Source organism: Acyrthosiphon pisum, chromosome A1, assembly GCF_005508785.2.
Source record: "Acyrthosiphon pisum isolate AL4f chromosome A1, pea_aphid_22Mar2018_4r6ur, whole genome shotgun sequence".
In the NCBI taxonomy this organism is placed as follows: Eukaryota; Metazoa; Arthropoda; class Insecta; order Hemiptera; family Aphididae; genus Acyrthosiphon; species Acyrthosiphon pisum.
In genome coordinates, this window is record NC_042494.1 from 92326449 (window position 1) to 92338527 (window position 12079).

Here is a 12079-nt window from a genome sequence, read left to right on the forward strand (position 1 = left end):
GTCGTCGTCGTCCGCCGCCACCGCCTCATTCACCCGTCACTCGACCCCGCTCGCGCACCGTCTTCCCCCCGCCCGCGCAGCACCCGCAGAGCACACCGCCCCACCGCCGCCGCACCACGCGACCGTCCGTCCGGCGGCCCGTTCATTCATAAAAACATCCCTACTACTATACACCATCCGGATCGGCGGCGGTGCGTGCGTGTCGAAGGCCTCTCCACTCCGCACACATCCACGCACACACGTAAACACAACACGTACACACACTCACGGTCACGCACGCACACTCGCACACACATACACGCGGGTAATAGCGCGCGCGCGCGCCGCTACACGCGCTCGCGAGCGCTTCGGTTTCTTGAATGGGGAAAACGCGCGCGGCAACTGCAGCAGCAGCGGCAGACGACGACGACACACACACAGGCACATCGACCGCGATCGTCAACCGTCACACACGCGCTTTGGTGTCGTACGCACACGCACACACACTCGAGTCAGCCGCTCCGCGTCGTCGATCTTTTCTACGCACACGTACAGATAAAATAATTTTTTATTCGTCATTTTTACTCGATATCTCGTCAATAGTGCGTTATTATCGCGATTTAATTGACACACGATAAATACATAATAAATCTGTGATTTTTTTTCCGAGCGTGCGTATTTTTTTTTTCGCGCGTTTTACCGACTGGGTTCAATCGGATCAAAATATCAAACTACACACGCAGACACATCTGTCGTCTCGTTCGAAATAGGTATATGCAAACGGTTTGAGTGAAAAAAACCGTAACAATAACATTATATATACCGCATACACGTCGTATACAATATATACGGAACCCGCGCGCACAAGTGTTTTTCTTCGCCGACGGACGTCAGAGTTCACGTGAATATCTTTTTTGGGGGCCGGTGATGCGTGATGGTCGGACCGCGCGCGTTAACGGTGATGTTTTACGTGGCGGCTGCGTTGACGTTGGCTGCGGCTGCAGTGGCGGCGACGGCAGAGGCGCCGGAGTTTGTGGAGTTGACGACTTTTGACGTCGTCAACAACAACAACAATATCGAACACAGCAACAACAATAACAACGGCAGCGAGAACAGCCACGACGACCGGCGGCCGACGACCGGGCCACCCGGCTTGGTTGACCAAAAACCGCCGCAGCAACAACAACCACAGCCCAGGAGGTTCAGACACGAGGCGTCCGCGATCAGAGTCATCTATCAGACAGGGGTGAATATATTTTTCGAATTTTTTTCACACTTTTTACCTATCATATCATAATATATTATTACGGACGAAAATGTTCAAATCACATAATAATAATACTATCGATATCGTTAAAACGGTATACAATCATATTATTGAGTACATTATATTATTATTATTATATAAGTCGTCTCGTATATGATGATGATGATGATGATGATGATGATGATAATAATATTTTAAGCACCACTGGTACAGTAGCGCGCTATAGTAATATAACGATCGTGCAGCAGTGTGTGTTTGTGTGTGCGTTCGTGCTAAGACCCGCGGGCCGCAGTCGCGGCCAACTAGGCGCCTTTATAACTTTGTCGCGGACAGGCGCCACCATATATATAATATATACGCGCACAAACAGCCAGACCAGAGATTGTATAGACCGATACGTACTTCATGTGTGTGTGTGTTTTTTTTTTCTTTCTATTATTATTATTATTATTATTGTGCGTATCTACCTATGGACAATATATATATATATATATGGTGTAAACCAGATTGGTAGTAGGCAGTTTGAATAGGAAGCTGGTTTGACCGGATCGTGTGTGTGTGTGTGTGTGCGAGTGTGTGTGTCTTAGCGTATACCTACGTACGCGTTTGTGTGTATAAGATATAATATTATATTATTATATTATATATTATAATATATATAACATTAACACAATATAATATATTATTATTATTATTATCATCGTGGTCCCGGCGAGGGTTCCCCCAGGACCTCCTTGGTTAACGAATCCAAATTTCACAGGAATATTGTTTTACGTTTCCCGGCGGCGGCACTTGACGCGCGCGTAGGCCGTTCGTATATACGTATTCTCTGCGAAACGTCTTATACCTCCGCCCGCGGTTCCGGATCCGATCTAAATAATAAATAATAAAAAAATTTTATTTGGCAAAAACAAAATAGCTTAAATTTTAAAACATTATTATTTTTATTTTTTTACCACCCTCTTATATTACTGAAGTTTGTAAGTCCGTGTAAATCAATGAAGTATATTACAAAATAACATAACAATAATAATATTATGTTTATATTATTTTAATTATACCGCGCATACTAAACTGTATTTACAATCGCTCTTCATTACCCACACAATAAATCAATAGTGCAATCTAGTGTTTTTTTCGTTTTAAATAAATACAGATTACAAAAAATTAGGTACCTATATCGATCGTATGTATTCTACATCTTATTTGAATAGCGGTTACTTCAGATACTGCATGCAGGCATACACATTTATACACCTACATTACAATGCGTACCCGATTGTTATAATATAATACTGCACACATAACATAATATATTAATATATTTGTATGTGCCGACTGTCGAAGAACTCGTGCGCGTAGGTATATATATATATATATATGAAATCTACAATATATATTAAATGTATAATTTGACGTGTGGAGACGCTATACGAATTAAGCGGCCGTTGGCCTATACGTACCTACATATTATATAATATATACTTTGTAATAATAATATAATACCTTTTCAGAATTTATCCCCCCAACGATCCGTCGACCACGATGATGGGTCGTAGGGTATTGCTCTCGAATGTCCAACACGCGAGTATATTAAAATATCCACGTACATAATATATAGGTGCATTAAATTATTATGATATATATATAACTGTCGTCGTGAATAGGTAAGAAGCATATTATAGAACGGCGTATAGGTATCGATCATTTTAGTGATTAAAAAATGAGTAGGTACACCAAATGTATAGTTATAAGCATATGCACTATTATTATATCGTATTACTGATGTATTGTTAAATGGATCTATTACGATGAGGGTGTAAGTGGAATATAATATTGTTTTTGCTGCTTGGTGAAACGAAATTTGTAGGGTGAATAATATGTTTATATGTTGTACGCGAATGTAGGGCAAAATATGTTATCAAAATACGCTGACCCATTACCTATTATACCTATAATATTATTATGATTACTAGACGAAAACTTTAAGTCGTCTACAAAATTCGGTCTGCAGATGCTTGTGTAATAGAACAATGGCGACGATAGGCGTGCGTGGGTGGACAGTATAGACGTGGAGTTTGTCGGGGGACTTTCGATGTATGATTTATGTACCTAAACCTAAATCGTAATCATATTTTAATAGCAGTAATATGCACACCGCTGCGTACCCTGCAATACCACGTAACTTCAAACTGCTGCTGCTGCAGCGATCAATTATGAAAATCGTTTTTAAAACAAACGTTCCACATACATACGCGTCATTTAGCTAGGTATGTATAGAACTTGACCGTTGCACTATAATACGCATCGTCGTCGCCCCGTCGTTATAATATTATTTGGTCGTGACTCGTGATCGCTGCCTCGCCATTAGAGACATTAATGAACGATGATGGCGTATAGTGAGATGGAATTTTTTTTATATTTTTTAATTCGTACAAGCGTAATTGAATTACCGTTAATAAGGCGCCGGGCGTCTCGTATAATATAATATAATCGTCCCTTGTTCGCAATCTCGTCGTTACGTTACATAGACATGATGGTATTAGTATATATTATGGCCCGTAACGCAGTTTACATTCTAAAATAAGCGTTAATCATAATAATATGCGATTTGTAAAAACAATAGTTTTTTTTTTACCCGCGCACCGCAGCTTTTTTAAACCTTTTTCGGACGTTATTTATCTTACATTTAAAATTATACCCAAAGATTTTATAAGTACTTATATACATTTTGAATTATTCAAAACGCATTCTCGTTTTCATAAATAAACCTACTATATAGGTATGTGTTTATCGTAGTCTATATAGACGATACGACCCTATTATATTATACTGTATTTCAGTGGTCGTTCGGCCTGCTGTCACTTATATATTATAATTCTATCTGAACTATAAAAACTGCGTTTACGGGTATTTAATTTCTCATTTTAAATTATAATAAATACATAAAAATTGTAAAATATTTTAACATAACTACGAAAGACGTTTTAATGTATTGAAATTAATGTAAATGTGATTTCTCGTCCATATAAATAGTTTCCGATTGGGTAATACTGACATTTTTTTTATTAAAATAATCATCTCGAGACATATAACAACAATCTTTATATCATAATAAATAATAACTGTAATGTGTATTGTATAGCGTTCGGCACAGTATGAAAAAAATCGTTACATTTTTTTATGAATACAGTAAAAATAAAACTATCTACATCGCATTCTTAGATCTAACTTCTTGCTTATAATACAATATTATGGGTAAGAAGTAAGAACTAATAAATATATGTACTTTAGTACAACTGAAACAACATATACCTAAACGTCCTAAACAATTAAATTATATATTATGATTGATATTTATTTCTAAAACATGCACTCCGAGTTCTTGTACTTATATAAACTCATTTACCATGTTTATTTTGTGTACCTAATTTGTTTTCTTAGACACATGTAGTTGTGTTCACATTATTATGTTTAGAAAACACTATATGATTAAGTTGTATAGACGTTAATGATTAGAGAGCACTTAGAGAGCATTATAATACTTAATAGTCTATACAATATTATTAAATGAGAAATTTAAAAGAGTGAAAATATATTATTATACATTTACTTATACATAAACGAACATTTTGATATGAAAAGAGTATTCTCAAATGATTTTTTGTTTGCACACATACAACACAACCATTTAAATATTGTCTACTGAAGTAGGTACTGACGACTGAAAAAAAGAAATATAATTATTATAATTAATACAATATTCATTTCGGACGGTTTAAAAACAATAAGCAGTCTTAAAAATATTTTATTTCACATGGGTATATACGAATAATCATAGGCGCAAATAGCGTTTGAGATTTGGGGGGGGGGGCTAATAGGACTAATAGGGCCTTACTTTGATAATATTGAATACGCTTAAAACAAAATGTAGGAAATGTTTGGGAGGGCTATGGACATTTTTTGGGGGGCTTAGCCCCTAAAGCCCCCCCCCCTATTTGCACCTATGCGAATAATAATTATTGTTTAACGCACTTTAAATTGCATATACTTAGGTACCTTCGGTACCAAGTTACCGAATGCATACACGTTTTACGTACCACTATCCACTATCCATGTATACCCATATGGTTTGGGATATATTATTATGTATATTGTATATACATCATCTGCTGAAGTTAAAAATTTCTAACAGAATCGCATTCGGAATTCGAACATATAAACTTTCACATCTAAATATAAAATATAAATACACCGCGGCGGGTATATTCGTTGCTGTACCCATATGCTATATATATCATATATGTCTCAAAAGGCATTAGCGTGGAATTTCCTTGAAAAACTTTGCAAATATGTACTTATATAATACACACACATAATAATAACACTATATAGTGAGTTACACGCTGCTGCGATGGTGGCAGCACGTGGGCCGACCAAATCAATATTGTAGGTACAACCGAAAGCCGTTAAACTCGTTACCGGTCACTATAATAATTTGTAATAAAATATAATAAAACGGTATAATATTATTATTGTAATAGTACAATAAATTACAGACACACGCACGCGCACACTTGTAATTATAATTTCCTTAAAATGTCCACCCCGTCGTCAGACTTTTACATCAGTCGACGGCGGCGGGTTGTTGTGCAACACTCGCGTATGATGATGATAATATTATAACAACAACAACAATATTATATTATTGTACTAACCACCTGTGCGTGTGCCGCGTTATCAATAAATAAATTGTAATACTGTCGATGTGCGGCATTTTTTATTTCGCCGTGTCATCGACCAGACGAAATTTTACACCTATATGGCGACAATTACAGTCGACACGCGGACGCGTATAATAAAGTATATATTATTTTACACATACGATATACCTAATAACGGCCGCCGAGTTACACAATGTTTCGGTTACCTGTGTATAATATTATATATAATGTGTTGTATATACCTAGTGTATTAGTATATATATCTAGTGTAAACTTCCTGGTGGTGTGAATTCGACAGGTAAATTTTTTTTTTTTTGTTTGTTCCGATTTCGTCGGTGCGTATATAATAAAATACATATATATATAAATATGTCCGCGCACTTCCTGTCCGAGTGGTAAACGAATTATTTTCTCTCGGGTCTCTTATAACGCGCGGCGTCGGCGTAATATACGTATACCTACCTACGCGTGCATTATTATTAATATTATATTATTATTATACTCTATTATGCATTCGGTACGCGACACGAACCCACCCGCCTTGCCCTCTGTCCGACGCCACCGCAGAGGCTACTGTGCGCCGCAAAGATTATTATTATTATTATTATTATTCCGAGGGACGACGACGACGGGGATGCGGTACGGGCGCCGTATCATCGCGCGTTTGTCCTATAATAATGCGGTGCGCGTATAGAGCTACTGGTTTTCGTCCGAGGGGTTGTAAAAAACCGAAAAAAAAATAAACACATAAAGCGTCGGAGGACGCGTACATTAAAAAAAAAAAAAAAAATATATGTATAAAAAATAATAACAATAAATTCTTTGTGATAATATCATTATGTAGAGAACACGGAAATCATATTATATCTATGTACCTACACGCGGGTTGGGTGCCACTGTGTGTGTTTTTTTTTGCGCCGACTCGGTGCGGTCACTTTTTATTCGAAATTTACCTGTTGTGTTATATACGTACAAAGCTTAGCTCTAGGGGCGTAGTATATGAATAATATCATGTGTAGGTATACAGCCCCGTCGGATCTACGGCAGTGTGCAGTGTACTGCACGTTAGGTCAATATCGTTATACATTGCGTCGTAAGACATAGACATATATTATTATACGTATATAGTTTCCCATTTTATCGGGAGAAAGAAAAACCCCGTTCCGGTTAATTTACCGGCCAAATCTGGTCGAACGGAAGCAGACGAAAAAATATCGTTAAATAATAATAATAATAATAATAATAATAATAACAATAATATAAAAAAAAAAATAAGAAGAAGAAGAAGAAGAAGAAAAAGAAAACGAAAAATGTAATAAGTTTTTTTTCCCCGTTGTGTTCATCCGATGGGCGCACATACATTTCGTCCGGCACGGCGTCGTCGTCGTCGTAAGGAATGCGGTTCTAGGATAGGCGTGCGCGATAAGGAACATCCGGTCCTGCGGATAGGGTCAATGGGTTTTTTGTGTATAAGGACGAGCCATGGTCGTGTTGTACACATTTATTTATTATAATATATATATATATTATATTATATATATATATGTGTGTGCATTATATTATATTATGTGTGTTTGTATATTATGTGTACGCATGCGTGTGTGCAGTTGGCGACTGCGTTTTTGATCCGCGCTTCCGGTACGGGGGGGATCCATTACACAAAAGGATAAATGTCCTTTTCGGCGGAAAGGTCAGCCGGACGAAAATATAATAGTATTATACTATATAATGTATTTATGGCGCGCATGTCGTACATTATACATACCATACTTACGTCTTATATATACACGATATATACCGCACCCACGCCCCTGGGGATTCTTATAGCGTCGCATGTGTATACATTCATGTCCGCCACTAATACGAACCGTCCTCCGTGTCTCCGTATCCTTCTATATCTCGGATTTTCGACGTCCGAACCACCGTTTTTCTCATTTGTCATGTGCGATTATCAGAACCAATTGCTCGCTTTTGTTGGTGACTTTTTTCATCGCTCGTTTAACAAAAAAAAAAAAAAAAATGTTTTCATGTCGTATGAATGCAAACGAGTTCCTTTTATGCATGCGTGCACCATCTATATAATATACTATAATACATATTATTATATGAATGCAATAGCTAATATTTATATAAATATAATATTTCTAAAGCTTTTGATCGCGAACGGCGGAGTAGCATCTCGTCCTGATATCTCGTGATATCATGCTTGTATATTAGGTGCAGAACTCGATTATTTCGAATAAAATAATACTGCAGTATTATGTATATGCATGTTGCTAATTATTTTCAAACACAGATATTCCGAGCCGTGATTATGAGTACAAGAAGAATAAATTATACGTTGGCTCTAAAGTCCGTAATAATATATAATATATAGGTAGTGTGTATACTGTATATAAGCCAAAATAAAACGACAATCATTTAAAATTTCAATGATGTTATGAAATACATATAAACGTAAAACGTTAGCATAATATATGCATAGGTATGCCGTACGCATAATATATATAATATATATATATAAATTATAGGCACTACGAAAAGAAATTATATTCAATTATATATACGTTGTTGTTTAAACTTTTATTTTATATTATACGGTCGGGTTGAATGTTTTGAACATTACGTTTATGCTAATAACATTTTCAAACGTTAAATTAAACAAATGTGGAAAACGTTTCGATGAAGCGTTAATGAAAACAGTATTTTATTTTTGCTATAATATATAGGTACTATTTAGATGTTTGAGATATTTCTCCTCTCGTCAAAATCAAGTTCTCTATTTTGAACTGGTTTTGTTCATCTAGCAATTCGAAATAAATACCAACGTGTACATATACCTCATAACCACAAGCTACGAAATACAATATAATCAAACGAAATGTCCAACCTTACATTCCAACAGTCGTGTGTATGCGGTTAACTTTGGATTGTGTTTTTTTTCCAGACTCATCACTATATAATAATTAAGGTATATGATATTATGTAGAGGTATATACTTTTTTTTCATTAACATTTTTTGAATACTGTGTAGTATATGTATACTGCCGTATACACATAATATATATATTATATATTATACTGCAGTGTGACTATACGGTACCGTCCCGACGTTTTATAGTGCCCAGCCAATATACGATCGCTTCTGTGTGTAATGATTTTTAACGTTCTTCTCGAGGTAAATCAACAGGTGCGCGAATCTGGAGTAATATATAATATACGTACTGTATATTATATACATACACACACACACACCTAGCATAAAAATATATATATGTATATATATATAGATAATAATATAATACGCAATCGCGTCCGGATCACAATAATAATAATAATAATAATAATAATAATAATAATAAAAAATATATATATTTTTATTATCACTGTATAGCTGCAGTCTAAAGAAGACGAAGAATAAATGAAGAATAATATAATAGTTAATTTCAAATACTTTTTCTTTTTTTATTTGGCCGACGGTCGTATACATAGATATATATATATAGGTATAAAATATATATGTACCTATACATAGAGGGAGTGATATTGATTTACGAGTAGATTTGAATAACAACGTGTCCGTGCCCCCTCACCTCGGGGGGGCAAGACTATATACATACACACATATATATATATATATATATATGACGGAGGATCGTGTGATTATCTTCTCGCACAAAAGGAACACGCCAGACCATCGGAATGCAACGTGTTCGATAATACTGTTGTTTTTCCCTCCTTTTTCATTCCTTGGCACCCTAAAACAAAGCGAATTATATATACACGCGCACACAAACACACTTGCTCGCGCGCACACACACACACACACACACACACACACACACAAACTCAGATATTTATGTACAATACCTATATATATAATATACATGATACATACATACGCACACATAATATATACATATAATATAATATACTCATCGTAGTCATAAACATTCACCAACGGTCCTTTGTTGCGAGTTATAATAATTATGTATATATATATATATATGTATACATATAGTATAGGCCCTTCTCCTCTTTGTGTTCTCCTCAACGTGTATCTGTGCAACGAAAAAGAATAAATAAAAACCCATTATGTGTCTATTCATCGCGGACGTGTCCTTGAGCAAGGGCATTTGACGATTTTTCTTCGAACCGAGAGAAATGCCGTACAATTTGATGGCACGTATTTGACTACCTATTACAATAATAGTGTATATAGGTACAACGGGCGACGCACTGTCTGCTGTCGATGAGGCGTTATCGAGTACTGCTGCAACTGCAGCGTTAACTGCAACTGCAGTTACATATTACTGCAGTGACGTGGTGGAAAAATTTGCCGGCTTTTTACACGTCGTAAACGAATAGGACATCAAATAAATAACATTGTCGATGATGTGCATAATATATGTACCGTGTAGGTTTTTTTCCAACTCTCGCACTGGTTGTCGCATATAGCTAAAAATCCCACCGTTGTTTATGGCGGGGGGAGGGTGCGGGTGATGTGACGAGTTTCGTAAAAAAAATAATTGATTATTATAATAATTTATAGTGTCATTACAATATTTCAACGTGATAAACTGCAGTAGGTACTTGGTAGTACATATTATGCAGCTGATAATCCGTAATATCATAAACAATAACACGTCGTGCGTGACATACATTGCTAATGAAAAAAAATATTGTCGTTCGTTTTACATATAATCGTCTATAATTGATTTTGATTGATAAAACGACGAACGCGTTCCTCGTGCAACCTTATGCAGACTCGTTGAGCGAGGACAGTATTGCCCACACCCCCACACCACAGTATGTAAATTAGTCATATTAATCAGCTTTTGGTAAAACAATTTAATTTTAGTTAAGTATCAATTGATAATTTCTTGCATTGAACTTCGATTCCCCCGACTCTTCAAGTCTAACAAAAAATAAGTTTAAATTTCGCTCGAATAATAATTATTCAAAACAGAATATTAGAGTACATAATAATATATACATACATGGGCTATCTGCAGGCTATTCGCGGTCCATCTCTTATTTCGCACTTTACAACCGTATTAATAAATTATAATAGTTACCCGTTATACATAATATGTCTTATTGCTTGTATTATTATTATACCTATTACATTTATCTGAGTTGAGTGAGCTGTGGCAGTGGAGTAGTCCATGGCATGTTGGACCACATCAAGCCTTAAACCATACGAATGGTGCACCTCCTGCACTGCTGTGACCTGCGAATATTTGAACGGCCCACATATAAAATGACGTATAATATGTAGAGGATTCATTATTGGGTATGGAAGTCTGGAATTATAGTTGCATACACGAGGTCTGCAGTAAAAACCGTTCTGTATATTGTATATAGGTATCATGAATTGTGCAGGCACGTATATACGTATTTATACCTATGTAATGAATTCTTATATTTACATATTATATTATATAGTCTCTCTCTCTTTAAATGTGTAAGTCATGAAAGTTCTTTGAAGTTCTCGGTATTATGTGTAGATTTGACGATAATTATTGTATTATAATATGTTTTCAAGTGATATAATAGACGCGTCATACCTATGTATAAAATGTATATTAATAATAAAGATTGATGATATAGTAAAATTATAAATATAATATTGTGTATGATACACAAGTGACAAGTTTATGTACCTAAATATTCATAAAATTGACAGATAACATTTCTAATGATATGCAAGGTAGGTAGGTACGCGAGGTATGGACACCATATTTTATTTTTTATACCATTCAAGCCTTAAGGGACAAGGAGTGTCCTGTGTTGATGCAAACTTTTTTTTCAATTGAAAACCACCTGTTTTTACGGTAAATCGTTAAGCAAGATTTTTTTTTTAAATCCCAACGAATATAAATCGAAAATCAAACAAGACGTATAGTTTCGGAACGATTAAACTTTAAATAAAAATGGTAATATGTTTATAAATCTGGACGTACGTACCTATGGCTAAAATGGATGGATCATTTGAAAATTATAATAATTAATAATATCAAATTATTGAAATTGTATAGTTTGTAAAAAATGTCTTGTATATTAAGTACTATACACTAATATATGTAGGTATCTTATAATATATTTG

At 35.5% G+C, this 12079-nt stretch overlaps 1 protein-coding gene across 1 annotated transcript in view; it reads left to right on the forward strand.

The window, feature by feature from the left end:
* The first annotated feature begins 358 nt into the window (after positions 1-358).
* LOC100163166 (protein giant-lens) overlaps positions 359-12079 on the forward strand; it is a 29042-nt gene continuing 17321 nt past the window's right edge. The window contains exon 1 of the mRNA XM_001948830.5: positions 359-1225. Coding sequence (XP_001948865.2) covers positions 914-1225 — 312 coding nt within the window. The 5' untranslated portion in view covers positions 359-913. The remainder of the gene's footprint in view (positions 1226-12079) is intronic.